At 39.4% G+C, this 18,032-nt stretch overlaps 1 protein-coding gene and 1 pseudogene across 1 annotated transcript in view; both read right to left on the reverse strand.

Annotated features, from left to right (window-relative positions):
- LOC129640166 (cilia- and flagella-associated protein 47-like) overlaps positions 1-18,032 on the reverse strand; it is a 136,483-nt gene that overhangs the window by 13,243 nt on the left and 105,208 nt on the right. Inside the window, exons 11-12 of the mRNA XM_055565402.1 lie at positions 3,211-3,292; positions 88-216 (exon numbers count right to left, since the gene is read on the reverse strand). Coding sequence (XP_055421377.1) covers positions 88-216; positions 3,211-3,292 — 211 coding nt within the window. The remainder of the gene's footprint in view (positions 1-87; positions 217-3,210; positions 3,293-18,032) is intronic.
- LOC129639456 (ras-related protein Rab-11A-like) lies at positions 13,110-13,768 on the reverse strand (annotated as a pseudogene).

The following is an 18,032-nucleotide window of genomic DNA, read 5'->3' on the forward strand; positions in this document are numbered from 1 at the left end:
CACTGTGATTTTTTACAGCAGGATTACCTGTACCTTAACTAATACACTATTCCTATAAATCAACCAAAAAAACCCCAAAACAGTTACCTTGTATATCTGAAGGAATACATCAGTCCATGATCGTTTACTCCAGGCTTCAAAATCTGTCATATCTATAACAACAGAATGCTTTCCCTTAGGTATGTGGGAAAACTTGGCTGAGGTAGTAGTGGAAGACTATAAGAAATAATATATTAAAATATTAATTACAATGCAAGGGAAATGTAAATCCAAAGTTTTAATAACTTAGCATATATATATATATATATATATATATATATATACACACATTTTCTTTTTATAAAACATTTACATGTCCTTGATACCCATTCATGCAGATTTCCAACTCTCCATGTGCCAGTAACAGAAACTATCAACATAGATAGCTTTCTGGAACTCGCAGCCTCTATTTGAGGTCATAGAGTTACTCATTTATTGTACCTGATAGGTCACTCTGTGGCAACAGTGGCAGTTAAGTGAGTTCAGTCGCTCAGTATTGTCTGATTCTTTGCAATCCCATGGACTGCAGCATGCCAGGCTTCCCTGTCCATCACCAACTCCTGAAGCTTGCTCAAACTCATGTCCATCAAGTTGGTGATGCCAAATAGACGCAAAATTATTCTGAATTCTGAACCCCCAAAGAGCCATACCCTTTGGATGAAGCCACTGGAACTCAGCAGAGTGCTGAAGAACAGGCCTCTGGATCTTGTGCTAATATAATGTGGCGACTATAGTAACAGTGTTACAACCAACAGAGAGTTTCCTCAAAGCCTACAGACTTCTCAAGACAATTACTCTTCTCAATAGGTCTCCATAAAATGAATTGCATAATATGCAAAAAAATGACTATCTTGCTTAATTTCTCCCTATTCTCCACTAAAACTTAAGAAGGGAAGTGGCAATTTTCAGGTAATTGGAAAAAAAACACAATATTTTCTTTGAAAGATATATATTCTAAACATGTATTTTAAGAAAAAATTCACATAAGTACAGACCATTCTTCATTTCTAAGTCCCTTAAAAGAAGCAATCACCTGTATATTTAAGAAAGCTATGTAATCTATTTTGTATGGGAACTTCACAGAGATTTTTAGACAAATAAAAAATGGCTGTCTGGGGAGGCCTTACAAATAGCTGTGAAAAGAAGAGAAGCGAAAAGCAAAGGAGAAAAGGAAAGATATAAGCATCTGAATGCAGAGTTCAAAGAATAGCAAGGAGAGATAAGAAAACCTGCCTCAGCAATCAATGCAAAGAAATAGAGGAAAACAACAGAATGGGAAAGACTAGAGATCTCTTCAAGAAAATTAGAGATACCAAGGGAATATTTCATGCAAAGATGGGCTCGATAAAGGACAGAAATGGTATGGACCTAACAGAACCAGAAGATATTAAGAAGAGGTGGCAAGAATACACAGAAGAACTGTACAAAAAAGATCTTCATGACCCAGATAATCACGATGGTGTGATCACTGACCTAGAGCCAGACATCCTGCAATGTGAAGTCAAGTAGGCCTTAGGAAGCATCCCTATGAACAAAGGTAGTGGAGGTGATGGAATTCCAGTGGAGCTCTTTCAAATCCTGAAAGATGATGCTGTGAAAGTGCTGCCCTCAATATGCCAGCAAATCTGGAAAACTCAGCAGTGGCCACAGGACTGGAAAAGGTCAGTTTTCATTCCAATCCCAAAGAAAGGCAATGCCAAAGAATGCTCAAACTACCGCACAGTTGCACTCATCTCACATGCTAGTAAAGTAATGCTCAAAATTCTCCAAGCCAGGCTTCAGCGATACGTGAACCGTGAACTTCCTGATGTTCAAGCTGGTTTTAGAAAAGGCAGAGGAACCAGAGATCAAATTGCCAACATCCATTGGATCATGGAAAAAGCAAGAGAGTTCCAGAAAAACATCTATTTCTGCTTTATTGACTATGCCAAAGCCTTTGACTGTGTGGATCACAATAAACTGTGGAAAATGCTGAAAGGGATGGGAATACCAGACCACCTGACCTGCCTCTTGAGAAACCTATATGCAGGTCAGGAAGCAACAGTTAGAACTGGACATGGAACAACAGACTGGTTCCAAATAGGAAAAGGGAGTTCGTCAAGGCTGTATATTGTCACCCTGCTTATTTAACTTATATGCAGAGTACATCATGAGAAATGCTGGACTGGAAGAAACACAAGCTGGAATCAAGATTGCCAGGAGAAATATCAATAACCTCAGATATGCAGATAACACCACCCTTATGGCAGAAAGTGAAGAGGAACTACAAAGCCTCTTGATGAAAGTGAAAGTGGAGAGTGAAAAAGTTGGCTTAAAGCTCAACATTCAGAAAACGAAGATCATGGCATCCAGTCCCATCAATTCATGGGAAATAGATGGGGAAACAGGGGAAACAGTGTCAGACTTTTTTTGGGGGGCTCCAAAATCACAGCAGATGGTGACTGCAGCCATGAAATTAAAAGATGCTTACTCCTTGGAAGGAAAGTTATGGCCAACCTAGGTAGCATATTCAAAAGCAGAGACATTACTTTGCCAACAAAGGTCCGTCTAGTCAAGGCTATGGTTTTCCTGTGGTCATGTATGGATGTGAGAGTTGGACTGTGAAGAAGGCTGAGTGCCGAAGAATTGATGCTTTTGAACTGTGGTGTTGGAGAAGACTCTTGAGAGTCCCTTGGACTGCAAGGAGATCCAACCAGTCCATTCTGAAGGAGATCAGCCCTGGGTGTTCTTTGGAAGGAATCATGCTAAAGCTGAAACTCCAGTACTTTGGCCACTTCATGCAAAGAGCTGACTCATTGGAAAAGACTCTGATGCTGGGAGGGATTGGGGGCAGGAGGAGAAGGGGACGACAGAGGATGAGATGGCTGGATGGCATCACTGACTCGATGGACGTGAGTCTGAGTGAACTCCAGGAGTTGGTGATGGACAGGGAGGCCTGGCATGCTGCAATTCATGGTGTCGCAAAGAGTCGGACATGACTGAGCGACTGAACTGAACTGATTATATATATGTCTATGTGTGTGTGTATACACACACACACATACATACTGTCTGGAGAGGCGTAATCCTTAGGATATTTCATAAATAAAAAAAATCAAGGATTCTAAACCAAAATCCATTAAATTCAATAATAGTGAATTCAATAATTTCTCAGAAATTAAATTCTCTTACTTTAATTTCAATCCACTTCTTGTAATCTTCCGGTTCAAGCAGAAATTCTGGCAGTACATGAGAAATACAAGCTCCTTGAGCACTAAAATAAAAAAAGGAAAAACAAATTATTATAGAATACTCACAATCCATCTATCACTTTCATGTGAACTTTAATGAAATTACTTCAATATCATATAGTTTATACATGTACTGAATTTTAATTTTAAAATTTAAAACTTATATAATTTTAAAACTTCCCTTACCAATGAAATGTGCATATAATGTCTCCTTCAGAGAATTAATAATGAGAAATAACTTACTGTCTATAACCATACACATACACATTTACATGCTAATGGGACATAGAGAGTTATATGACTTGGACCCTATTGTCAAGACCGCTTTATTGTTGTTATAATATTATAAAACTGAAAAGTACATGCAAAAAGTTTGAACACAATACAATATTAATTAGATAGATCATTAGTTACCCTATGTTCATTGAATGCCTATCACCACATATGCCTGAATATATTAGAATAACATAAACCATCGCCTATTTTTCCAGAGTATATCCAAAAATTGCAGACTCTTTGATTATATAAACTTGTAGTATCTTAAATGGCAAATATCTACTTATATTATTTTATACATTTAAAAGAATATATATGTATATACTTTATAATATTTTATAGTATTTTTTTCCACTGTCACATTTCTTGAAATACTTTTATCAAAAATCTTCATATGCATGTACACTATTACAAGAACCTCTTTATAGACCTCTAATATAATTTTAGCAGGAGTGTTTCTCAGTGGGATTTTGGGTGTCACTAACTCATTTAGTGAGCAGAGAACACTGCTTACTATAAGCATTTAACAGAGAATTTACCATTAGCATTTTACAGAGAATGCCAGATCTAGTATTTAACTCTATAAACACCCTCAGCAGCTTGCAGTCCTGTAACTAGTGACAAGTGGGGACAAGAAAAAGCAGAAAGATTATGCTGAAAGCTCAAATCTTGAAGATAACACAGATGAATGAAAAGAGGTAGGGCCTGTTTGTGGGAGGTGAGGCAGAGAGCATGGTTCCAGAGTTGTCAAGTTTGCTGTGACCCAGGGCCAGAAAAAGCTATTGGAAGAAATCATGCTACAAACATAAAGCTCCTTTGTTTGGAAAATAAATGTCATTTCTTCTCTTCTCATTTCCCATCTGCATTTACATTATTCCTATGAATCTTCATTACACTGGAATTACTATAGGTTTAAATAAAATCTAATTTTAATGGTACACCACTACTTAGAAGTAGCCACACTAAAGCCTATGTAAGAACTCAGTGAGATGATGCCCCAATAAGTTGAAATCCTAGAGGTAAAACAAAGACAACAACTCAGAGACTTATGAAGAAACTGTAATACTTCCTTGCATGCAAAGCCAAGACAGGATCTGAGGAAAAAATAGTCACTTCTATCAAATGCAACTGAGAGCCTAAGGAAAACTATCAGGGAACCACTAAACTGAGAGTTGCTTGAAGAGGGAGACCACAGGGTATTCATCTGAATATTCCCCAGTGCTCACCAGAGAGTAGGCCCTCAGTAACAAATTGAGGCTAAAGAATGCATTTTTGCATTGTTAAAGGCAAGGCAACAAGCCCCAAATGGAGCTGCCTATACTAAACCTCATGCCACCAAATCAAGACTGAATTACTTTTGGCTCCCCCCAGAAATGGAATTGTAAACCAGTCAATCAGGAATCGCCTGATCAGCACTACTTAGGTCACTTGCCTGACAGACCTGCTTCCCCTAAAGGAAAGTTAACTTGGAATAACTAATCTTTTTTTTTTTTTTTTTTTTGCTGTAAGGGCAGAAAATTTTTTCTTTCTTCCCTTCCAAATTTGTCGGCTTGTCTAATAATCAAATTGACATAGAACAGATTAACAGGGAACAAAACAAATTTAACTACATAACTGTGAAGTGAAGTGAAAGTCGCTCAGTCGTGTCTGACTCTGCAGCATCTCTTGCCCTGTATACCTCTTCAGAGCTCCTTTCTCTGTGCTACACTGAATGCTGACTAGCCGATGAATTGCTGAAAGCCAGTATGATCTTCCCAGGTGGCACTAGTGGTAAAGAACATGCCTGCCAATGCAAGAGACACAGCTTTCATCCCCGGGTTGGGATGACTATAGAGTCCATGGAATTCTCCAGGCCAGAATACTGGAGTGGGTAGCCTTTCCCTTCTCCAGGGGATCTTTCCAACCCAGGGACTGAACCCAGGTCTCCAGCATTGCAGGCAGATTCTTTACCAGCTGAGCCACAAGGGAAACCCTTATGGGAGCCCCACAAAGACATGAAGACTCAAAGGTAGTCAGGCAGTTGAGGCTTACATACTAACCTGAGTTAAGGAGAAGGAGGTAGGGATCTGGGGCTTCAAGGAGGAGGAAAAAAATTCACAGGAAGATAGGAAGTATAAATGTTGGTGAACAAACCTGTGCCATGCCATGCAAATCAGGCTTTCTGATGTAAAAAGTGGTTGCTAGTAATAGCTCCCTTCCTGGTACAGGCCCCCCACCTAAATTCTTTTAGGCAGTTAAGGGAGAGGTAGAAAGCTTTTCATGAGTCTGCTGGTTCTCAATTGCCATCTGCTCAAAACAATTCCCATACCAAAGTGGGACATTTGGGGATGACTTATTATGTTCCCTCTCATTGCCTCAGTTCAACTTGATTTCTTGCCCCCTTCTGCCTATAAACATCTCTTGCCCTGTATACTTCTTCAGAGCTTCTTTATCTGTGCTAGTCTGAATGCTGACTAACTGATGAATTGCTGAAAGCCAGATCTTCCCAGGTGGCAATAATGGTAAAGAACACACCTGCAAATGCAGGAGACACAGCTTTGATCCCTGGGTTGGGAAGGTACCCTGGAGGAGGGCATGGCAACCCACTCTAATATTCTTGCCCAGAGAAGCCCATGGACAAAGGAGCCTGGGAGGCTCATAGGCTCACTAAGAGTCAGACAAGACTGATGTGACTTAGCATAGCAGTAAGGACTTTAAAATTTACTCAGCTGAATTGTGTTGTTGCTTTATTTTTTAAACATAGAAATATTTATTTAGTAAAGTATGATCCAAACATTGTTCTTCTTTTTAAATTTTACTTTATTTTTAATTGGAGGATAATTACTTTACAATATTGTAATGGTTTTTGCTATACATCAACAGGAATCAGCCATAGGTATACACATGCCCCCTCTCTCTTAAACCTCCCTGCCACCTCCCTCCCCACCCCACCACTCTAGGTTGTGACAGGGCACTGATTTTGGGTTCCCTGTGCCATACAGCCGGAGAAGGCAATGGCACCCCACTCCAGTACTCTTGCCTGGAAAATCCCATGGATGGAAGAGCCTGGTAGGCTGCAGTCCATGGGGTTGCTAAGAGTCGGACACGACTGAGTGACTTCACTTTCACTTCTCACTTTCATGCATTGGAGAAGGAAATGGCAACCCACTCCAGTGTTCTTGCCTGGAGAATCCCAGGGACGGGGGAGCCTGGTGGGCGGCCGTCTATGGGGTCGCACAGAGTCGGACACGACTGAAGCGACTTAGCAGCAGTAGCAGCAGTGCCATACAGCAAGTTCCCACTGGCTACTTTGTTCTTTAACGGCACTTTATAGAGGCTGTTATGAAGTGAGGGGTAATAGAATAAGCCATGCTAAAATATGCCTCTTTTGCATAGTGATTATTTGGAAAAACTGTAGACAGGAGAAAATCTGAAAACAGAGAAAAGTTCTCCATTTGTAAGGGAAATCTACATTTATAAACAAAATTTACGTTAGAAAAAGGGACTGTACCAGGAAGAGAGCTATTACCAGGGATAACTTTTGCATCCATGAGACCCATATGTATGGCAGAGTAAGCTTTCTTTATCAAACATTGCCTCCTCTCATCTTCCAGTAAATCCCACCCACCCCCACTCCTCTGACTTACCCTTTGAAGCCCTAGACCCTTAAGCACCTTAGGTCAGGACTGCATATGAATTTCAATATTCTGGCTGCCTTCTGAGTCATAACTTTGTGAGGCTACCATACTACTTACATACATAATTAAACCTGGGTTTTTTTCCTCATGTTAATCTGTCTTTCTTCATGGCAAATAGATGGGGAAACAGTGGAAACAGTGGCTGACTTTATTTTTCTGGGCTCCAAAATCACTGCAGATGGTGATTGCAGCCATGAAATTAAAAGATGCTTACTCCTTGGAAGGAAAGTTATGACCAACCTAGATAGCATATTGAAAAGCATAAATATTACTTTGTCAACAAAGGTCCGTCTAGTCAAGGCTATGGTTTTTCCAGTAATCATGTATAGATGTGAGAGCTGGATTATAAAGAAAGCTGACACCTAAGAATTGATGCTTTTGAACTGTGGTGTTGGAGAAAACTCTTGAGAGTCCCTTGGATGGCAAGGAGATCCAACCAGTCTATCCTAAAGGAGATCAGTCCTGGGTGTTCATTGGAAGGACTGATGTTGAAGCTGAAACTCCAATAGTTTGGCCATCCGACGTGAAGAGCTGACTCATTGGAAAAGACCCTGATGCTGGGGAAGATTGAAGGCAGGAGGAGAAGGGGATGACAGAGGATGAGATGGTTGGATGGCATCACCGACTCAATGGACATGGGTTTGGGTGGACTCTGGGAGTTGGTGATGGGCAGGGAGGCCTGGCGTGCTGCAGTTCATGCGGTTGCAAAGAGTCAGACACAACTGAGTGACTGAACTGAACTGAATCTGTCTTTTATTCTTGAAGTTCAGCGAAAAACTTAGAGGGGTAAAGGGATAATTAGTTTTCCTCCTCTGTATAAGTCTCGTTTCATTCTTTTCATTTTTAATATATTGCAAGGCTTAATTTCATCAATTGATAAGACAATATTTATCTTTTGCCAATAGATTTCATGTGTGGTCAGTAGTTTTATAGGATTGACTCTCCATTGATTTGATTACATTTATGCAAAGTTTTCTATGTGAATCTTCTTCTGGGTTTACACTGAGTAGAACAAAACAAAATTAATTGAAATGACTTATTAAAATTTAATCTGCAAAATTTTACTTTCTTATTTACTACATAAAACACACAATTTTAGTTGTACAAAGGTTCTCACTCGCTGACATCAAATTTACATGGGGGGGCTAATAACATTTATGATTATTCTGAACTTTAATACATTATTTCCATAATGAAACATATACACATATCTTGGATTAATGGCCCAATTTTATTACCTATACTGTCATTCTCTAAATGTTGAAGAATTTTATCACAGCCAACATATACTGATAGGCATGTATTTGCTGATAAAAGAGCAATAAATTTGAATACCTTGGCTTTAATGCCAAAATTATTCTTCCATACCTGCATCCTCATACCATAAACTGTCAAAACAGAAACTACTCATGTTAATGTTAACCCTACTGGGAGCTGTGCCAATAACAATGCTCCAAGAATAACATGATGATCACAAGTGCATAGAGTTTAATGATGCTATCAGAAAACTTTGATTTTTATAATGTGCAAGTAATAAGGAGTTATTTAAATATCTAGAGTTGTTTTGGTTCACATTTAATATTCCATTAGATTTTAAAAGCAAAACTAAACTTCTAAAATAATGGCATTATGATTTTTGCCTTATTGAATTAGAGCATTTTTACTGAATGAATCATCAAGGACCAAGTGTAGGAAGTGGTAAAATTAAAAGACAAGTCATGTATTTTCTGTTTTAAACTCAAAAAATTTAAATAAAGTTCCCATTTTACCAAATAAAGACACACTTGAACAACCTTACAGACTGGAAGAAAATATTTGCAAATGATGTGACAAACAAAAACTTAATTTCCAAAATACACAAATGACTCCTACAACTCAATAACAACAACAACACTAAATAATAATAATAAAAAAACACCTCAATTGAAAAATGGGCAGAAGACCTAAATAGACAGTTCTTCAAAGAAGATGTACAGATGGTCAACAGAAACCTGAAAAGATTCTCATCATCACTAATTGAGAATTAGAGAAATGTAAATCAAAACTTGTATGGATGTGAGAGTTGGACTGTGAAGAAAGCTGAGCACCGAAGAATTGATGCTTTTGAACTGTGGTGTTGGAGAAGACTCTTGAGAGTCCCTTGGACTGCAAGGAGATCCAACCAGTCCATTCTGAAGGACATCAGCCTGGGATTTCTTTGGAAGGAATGATGCTAAAGCTGAAACTCCAGTACTTTGGCCACCTCATGCGAAGAGTTGACTCATTGGAAAAGACTCTGATGTTGGGAGGGATTGGGGACAGGAGGATAAAGGGATGACAGAAGATGAGATGGCTAGAGGGCATCACTGACTCGATGGACGTGAGTCTGTGTGAACTCCGGGAGTTGGTGATGGACAGGGAGGCATGGCGTGCTGCGATTCATGGGGTCGCAAAGAGTCGGACACGACTGAACGAACGACTGAAGTGAACTAACTGAAATCAAAACTACAATGAGATATCACCTCATACCAGTCAGAATGGACATCGTTAAAAAGTCTACAAATAATAAATCCTGGAGAGGGAGTGGGGAATAGGGAACCCTCCTGCATTCATGGTGGGAATGTAAATTGGTAACCCCACTATGGAAAACAGCTCTTTAAAAAAGTAAAACTAAAGCTGCCGTATGATCCAGCAATCCTAGTCCTGGGCCTGTTCCTGAAAGTGAAAGTCACTCAGTCATATCAGACTCTTTGTGACCCCATGAACTGTAGTCCATGGAATTCTCCAGGCCAGAATACTGGAGTGGGTAGCCTTTCCCTTCTCCAAGAGTTCTTCCCAACCCAGGGATCGAACCCAGGTCTCCCACATTGCAGGTGGATTCTTTACCAGCTGAGCCACAAGAGAAGCCCAAGAATACTGGAGTGGGTAGCCTATTCTTTCCCCAGGGGATCTTCCTGACCAAGGAATTGAATTCAGGTCTTTTGCATTGTAGGCAGATTCTTCACCAACTGAGCTATGAGGGAAGCCTATACTGAGACAAAACTAAATTTAAGAAAGTACATGGGCCCCAGTGTTCATTGTAGCACTACTTGCAATAGCCAAAACATGGAAACAACCTAAATGTTCATTAAAAGATGAATAAACAAAACATGGAATATATATATGTATATATTTACACAATGGAATATTAGTCAGGCATAAAAAGAATGAAAGTGAAAGTCACTCAGTCATGCCCGACTCTTTGTGACCCCATGGACTTAGTTCATGGAATTCTCTAGGCCACAGTACTGGAGGGTGTAGCCTTTGCCTTCTCCAGAGGATCTTCCCAACCCAGGGATCGAACCCAGGTCTCCCACATTGCAGGCAGATTCTTTACCAGCTGAGCCACAATGGAAGCCCAAGAATACTGGAGTAGGTAGCCTATCCCTTCTCCAGCTGATTGTCTTGACCCAGGAATTGAACTGGGGTCTCCTAACATCATAGGCGGATTCTCTACCAACTGAGCTATGAGTGAAGCCCTAAAAAGAATGAAATAATGCCCTTTGCAGCATACATGAATGGAAATAGAGATTATCATCCTATTATCATTACTAGTGAAGTAAGTGAGAAAGAGAAAGACAAATACAATGAACATATTTATGAAACAGAAACATACTCATAGACAGAGAGAATAAACTTGTGCTTTCCAAAGCAGGGATAGGGAGGGAAGGATTGGGAGTTTGAGATTAGTAGATAAAAACTATCATATATACAATGGATAAGCAACAAGGTTCTACTATATATCACAGGGAACTATATTCAATATCCTGTGATAAACCATAATGGAAAAGAATATGAAATATACATATATATGCATATATATATATATGAGTCACTTTGCTGTATAGGAGAAATTAACACAGCATTGTAAATCAACTATACTTCAATAACATTTTTAAAAATTTAAAAAAAGGCAGACATCTTTGACAAATAGTTGTTTTCTGGAATTCTTTTTTTAAAGATTTTTTTAATAGTCCCCCGTAACTGTTTATTAGAATGTGAATATATTCCAAATCAATAACTTAAAAAAAAATCAAGTTACAGAGCATGCATAAAATACAAAAGAGCAATTTATGAGGAGGCAATGGCACCCCACTCCAGTACTTTTGCCTGGAAAATCCCATGGATGGAGGGGCCTGGTGGGCTGCAGTCCATGGGGTCGCTAGGAGTTGGACACGACTGAGCGACTTCATTTTCACTTTTCACTCTCATGCATTGGAGAAGGACATGGCAACCCACTCCAGTGTTCTTGCCTGGAGAATCCCAGGGACGGCAGAGCCTGGTGGGCTGCCGTCTATGGGGTCGCACAGAGTCGGACACGACTTAAGCGAGTTAGCAGCAGCAGCAGCAGTAGTATCTTCATAACCAATACACCAAAATAATAAAATGGCTACAGAGGAAAACTAAATCGACAGCAATGCCTTTCGTGCACCCTTCAAGTCATGAGCACCGCAAAAGACAGAAGATTAACTATGAAACATAGCAATCTAGGCAAGCCCACACACATGTATATTTTGGGGATATTCCACCATCCTGAATAGTATCAATTTAGTTGACACAACTTTCAGACACTTCAGAGTTAAGTGCTTAATATTATCCACAAAAAATAAAACTAAATATTAGTGTGCACAGTTCAGAATGAGAAATGAGCTGCTCCATTGATTTCAATAATGTAGTGGAAGAAAACTTTCAGGTTTGTACAATGCATTCTATTTAAACTCAAGGTACTATTTCATCTTACATGCCAAAAGAATGCATGCCTTCAAGTGGTACCACTTGAGCAGAAATTAACCTCTCTTGTATTCTTTAGACATACTGAAACCAGATATTTAACTGGACTATATTCCATAATATACTACAAAACTCAAAAATCAGCATTGTTAAAATAATTGTCCATGCCTGCTGGTGGCTATGGTGGTAAAACTAGGTTGCATTTACTGGAAGGTTTTAAGACAAAATTAACATTTTGCCTTCGGATACTAAGAGCATTATTGCCTGAGCAATAAAATGCCATGTTATATACTGCTGAGAAATTAGATAAGTTAAATGACTTGGGCTGCCTGATTACTGTAACAGAGGCACCTCAGGCAGAATTCCACCATTCTCTCCAGTTCCCAGCTACTACTGAAATCATCACAGTCTTTTGTGTTGATTAAGATAATTCTTCTCCAGAAAAAAGTGTTTGCCCCTCTATAATCAACTTTGATGTTTACAAAAATTAAAAAACAAAATTTACTAAACTGCATAACCCTATTAAGGAATTTTAGAAATTGACTTCCAGAATTATGGAAAATTTATACGCTCTCAAAAGTCTGCTATGTTTATAGGACAATTCTTAGATTTATGGAAATATACTCTGCACTGAGAGGACAGTATGTTAATTATAAGCTGCTCTGTGGCAAAATGATAGCTTATTTCTACAGTCTTCTTAATTTGATTTAATCAAGACCAATAGGTCTGAACTTCAAGGGATCAAGTTCTTTTATGTCCTACAGTGACAGCTTCCATGATGAAAAGTAAACAATAATTGAGGAATCCAAACATTCAGCTTATTAAACTAAGGCTAGTGAAGCCATAGCATGAAAAAAAGCTGCAGTCATTTGGAACAAATGGATGTTTTTATAAAGCTAAAATCAAAAGACTTAAGACATGGAAAAATTCATAAGTATGTGGAAGTAATAAACACAAAAATGACCACAAGAATTACAAATATATTTAAATCTCAGACCTGGCAATTGGATTATACACAGTCTTCTAGGGGAAAAGAGAAACACCTTATGTGTTCTGACAGCACTGCACCTTTGGCTTGTTTTCATTGCTTGGTGGAACATGAATAGGAACCACATTGTTGCCTGGAGACATGTCATTTTCACATCTGTCTGACATTTGCTTCTGAGAAACAATGTGGTATATCTCTGTCAAGATTATCTGACAACCAGCTTCCACATTTGTAGGGTCTAGAGCAGATGTCTCAATGACAAACCATTTTCTTCTGCAAAAGCTCTTGATGCATCTGCAGGAACTGTCCTGAGATGGTACAAATTGCTCTTATTGCCCACAAGCATGATAACAATATTACTATCAGCATGATCTCTCAGTTCTTTTAGCCATCGCTCTACATTTTCATATGTGAGATGTTTAGCAATGTCATAAACCAATAAGGCACCTACAGCTCCACAATAGTATGCTGATATTGTACCATGGTATCGTTCTTGCCCTGGCAAGTCCTGTATCTGTACCTTTATTTTTTTTCCCATCAACCTGGATGCTTCTTGTTGCAAACTCTACTCCAATGGTGCTCTTGCTTTCAAGACTAAACTCATTTTGAGCAAATCGAGACAGGAGATTACTCTTTCCAACACCAGAATCTCCAATAAGGACAGCTTTGAAGAGGTAGCTGTAGTTGTCGTCGTGGGTGCCCACTGTGCAGCCTAGAAGTGAAGGGGTGGGAGCAGCAGTGGTACCGGTGGGACCAGAGGGCATCACTGCAGGGGCAACCCGAGCACTGAGTTTCAGCTGCCAGACCATAAAGAACCCCTCAAAGATTTTTTTTGGATGTGCACCATTTTTTTTGACGTGCACTTGTGCACCAAGTCCTTACTGAATTTGTTACAATATTGCTTCTGCTTTATGTCTTTTGGTTCTTAGGTCCCCAACCAGGGATTGAGCCCACACACCCTTGCACTGGAAAGCAAAATCTTAACCACTGGACTGCCAGGGAAGTCCCTTCTGGCATTCTTATTTCAACAAAACATTTATTTCTAATAGATGAAGAGATTCTTAAAATATTCTATTTCCTGAAATATCACAAGAGTCATTTTATGGTATGTCATGAATGATTACCATACTGCAGTAATTTAAGAAAACATTTTGGCATATCAAAGCCACAGATCATAGCTAAGCTAAGCTAAGTTGCTTCAGTCATGTCCGACTCTGTGCGACCCCATAGACGGCAGCCCACCAGGCTCCCCCATCCCTGGGATTCTCCAGGCAAGAACACTGGAGTGGGTTGCCATTTCCTTCTCCAATGCATGAAAGTGAAATGTGAAAGTGAAGTTGCTCAGTCGTGGCCGACTCTTAGCGACCCCATGGACTGCAGCCTACCAGGCTCCTCCTTCCATGGGATTTTCCAGGCAAGAGTACTGGAGTGGTGTATGGATCTATTATCCATAGATCATAATTTATTTAAATTAATAATAAAAATCTACTATGGGTCATCTAATATACATTTTATTATTTCTATTACTTAAAAAAAATATTTATTTGGCTCTACCAGGTCTTAGTTCTGGCATGTGAACTCTTAGTTGCCATATGTAGGATCTAGCTTCATGACCAGGAATCGAACCCTGGCCCCCTGCATTGGGAGCGTGGAGTCTTAGCATTGAACCACCAGGGAAGTCTTTATTTCTAATACTTTTTATCAACCAAAGAAATTTAGTAATTATCATCATCAATTTTATAGATACTGAAATTGGATCTTAAACACGTTAAGTATTAATAACTTATGCAAAGCCACAAAAGTACAAAAAATTTACAGTTTAAGCCTTCATCTGTCTGATTCAAAAGTCTATGCTTTTAATCTACTTCAGTGTACTCTTCCAGAATCACTTCTTTATGCTGTTGCTCAGAAATACTGATATAAATTTTTAAAGAGAAAAAAAGAGAAATCACAAATGAAATAAAATTTACTTATAAAGGATAAAGGGTTAGTTTTTCTAAGTATATATTTTTAGTACATGAACAATTTATTTTAGAAATCAATGAGTTCAAGAGACTGGGAATAGTTCTGAAAACAATGGTATCTCATTGCAAGTGAGGTTTATGAAGAGTTTTTAACAACATGGGGAAAAGTTTAAGTTTAAAACAAGCAGGATTACAATATGTTTGGAAGGTGGGGTGGAGCGCGGGGGCTTCCTTGGTGGCTCCACCAAGGTGGGTCCACCTGCCAATGCAGGAGACACAGGTTCGATCCCTGGTCTGGGAATATTCCACATACCTAGGAGCAACTAAGTCCATGTGTCACAAGTGAGTCTATACTCCAGAGCTTGGGAACCACAACTACCCAGCCCATGCACTGCAACCACTGAAGCCCATAAGCTCTAGAGCTCATGCTCTGCAACAAACGAAGCCACTTCAATGAGAAGTCCACACACTGCAACTAGAGAGAAGCCCTCTGCAGAAAAGCCCATGTGGCAATGAATACCCAATACAGCCAAAAATAAAATAAATAAATAAAAATTTAAAAAATACATTTTGAAGGAAATTTCAACTAAGAAATAAATCCCATAAACTTGACTTGAAGGAAATACAGTAAAATGTTAACCAAAGTTAAAAAATAGTCAATGAAATTAGAAAGTAACAGTTATAGTAGTTTCATTTTATGTGATATCCTACTTTACAGTTTCAATGTAGGACATCTGATGTTTATATTCTGCTTTTATATTTTTATATTATAGAAATTACAAATAAAAAAGTTTATTTTTTCAATGAAAATCACATTATAAAAATGATTACTGAATATAAACAAATTAAAGTATATCAAAGGATATTCAGTTCAGTTCAGGCAGTTCAGTTGCTCACTCGTGTCTGACTCTTTGCGACCCCATGAATCGCAGCATACCAGGCCTCCCTGTCCATCACCAACTCCCGGAGTTCACCTAGACTCATGTCCATCGAGTCAGTGATGCCATCCAGCCATCTCATCCTCTGTCGTCCCCTTCTCCTCCTGCCCCCAATCCCTCCCAGCATCAGAGTCTTTTCCAATGAGTCAACTCTTCGCATGAGGTGGCCAAAGTACTGGAGTTTCAGCTTCAGCATCATTCTCTATGGCACTGTATTAGTCAACTCAGGCTATCATAAGAGAATACCACAGGCTGGGTCTCTTGCACAACAGAAATTCATTTTCTCACAATTCTATAGGCAAGAATTCCAAGAATAAGCAAGGTGCCAACCAGTTCTGTTTCTGGTGAGACCCTTCTTCCTTAGAGATAGCTTTGGGTCCCACCTTTATGACACCATTAACCATAATTACATCAAAAAGGCCCTATCTCCAAACACAGTCACATTGGGGGTTAGGGTTTCAACAAGTGTGAACTTTAGGGAGACATGATTCATTCCATAACAGACACAAAAGACCTTAAGCATATTATTTCAAATATAAAATATAAATTTATTATAAAATATAATACTCACTTACAGGATATTTAAAAAAAAAATAGAAGACATACTGCCGGGATCCAGCCCCGGCTGATCCAGGGTATTCGAAGGAGAGACGGCGTAGGTGACCTATTCAAATGTTAATTAGAGATATAAAGAGTAATAGAATGAGGATAGCTCAGTAGGAAAATTCAGTGGAGAAAAGAAGCTGAGTAGCTTGGTTTACACGGAAAATCAATATAACCCATGACACCAGGTTAGCTCTGACCACGGAGGCCGCAGGCGCCCTCTTGAATAGCGGAAGGTGCCCCACCTTAGACACCTTCTTGAGTGGGTCTTAGAAGCCCAGGCAAATAAATGGTCGCAGAGGATATCCGCGCTCCAGATAGAGACTCAGCTGGAGGTTAAGGGGAAGAATGACATGGGGAGACCAAGCGTTGATGAGCAAGGCGTTGATGAGCTTTATTTTCAACAGGGGCTTTTATACCCTAAGTTACGCATAGAGGATAATAGGGGATGCAAAGTCAGCAGTTTTTGATCCTTATCAAAAACCAGGGTTTCTTTCCTGCAAATTTATCGTATACAAATGGTTTAGGTGATTTACATCATCTTCTGGCCAGAAGGCCTATTAACATTTTATGACTCTTGACAAAGACTTATCAACAAAGACTTATTTTTTCTAAGAGTAATTATTTTAAGGTTTGGCACCATCTGCCGAAGATAAAATTACATTCCTATAGGGCGGATGTGTAATGGGTTTACAACAAAGGAAAGAATTTATTACCTTAAGGGTCTAAAGTTACTAGCACCAAGGCCACTACTTATTTTTTCTACATACCAACTATTAATTAATACATATTCAAGGATACAATTCAGGGGATGTGGAAACTTGGCAACAAACATTGGCTCATCAATGAAATCTTTTACTAGTTTTATTCTGACAGTTTCTAACTCTCTGAGAGGCTCTAAGCTATTTGAATATCTTAAGCTTCCTGTGCCTCTCGAGGCTGGGAGACTGTAAACAATCGTATGCATAGCTGTAGGTGTCTGGGTAAACTTGTCAGGCGAGTTAGAGAGCCATCGAGGGGTTTGGATTTAAACACTCCTAATTGCCCAAGAACTTTATTAATTGGAGCTGTAAGTTAACTCTTTGACAGAGAGAGCGAGATGGTGGTGGGGGACAGCCCCCAGTAAAGTCAGAGGTGAGAGCACAAAGCAATAAAGTAGGCAGACTCTGGCTTTTTGGGGGTAGATGCTCGAGAATATCCGGGGGCACTCCCGAGGCTCGATCCCGCCTTTGCGTATGCCGAGCCTCCTTCCTCATGACCTTTGTCACGAGTGGAATGTCTCTCGCTGGCTCCCAGCATCATACTATATTATTGTGGTCTGAAGTATGTGCTTCCAAAAGTCATATGTTAAAACCCTAACCCTCAGTATTTCAGAATGTTGACTGCATTGGGAGTTAAGGCCTTTAAAGAGGTAATTAAGGTAAAAGGAAGCCCTCAGACTGGGCCTAATACAATCTGACTGGTGTCCTTATAAGAATATGGAGTTTAGACACACAGAGAAACACCAAGGACTTGTGCACACAGAGAAAAGACCATGTGGATATAGAGAGCAGGAGTCTGTCTGCAAG

This window comes from Bubalus kerabau, chromosome X (assembly GCF_029407905.1).
Source record: "Bubalus kerabau isolate K-KA32 ecotype Philippines breed swamp buffalo chromosome X, PCC_UOA_SB_1v2, whole genome shotgun sequence".
Taxonomy (NCBI): Eukaryota; Metazoa; Chordata; class Mammalia; order Artiodactyla; family Bovidae; genus Bubalus; species Bubalus kerabau.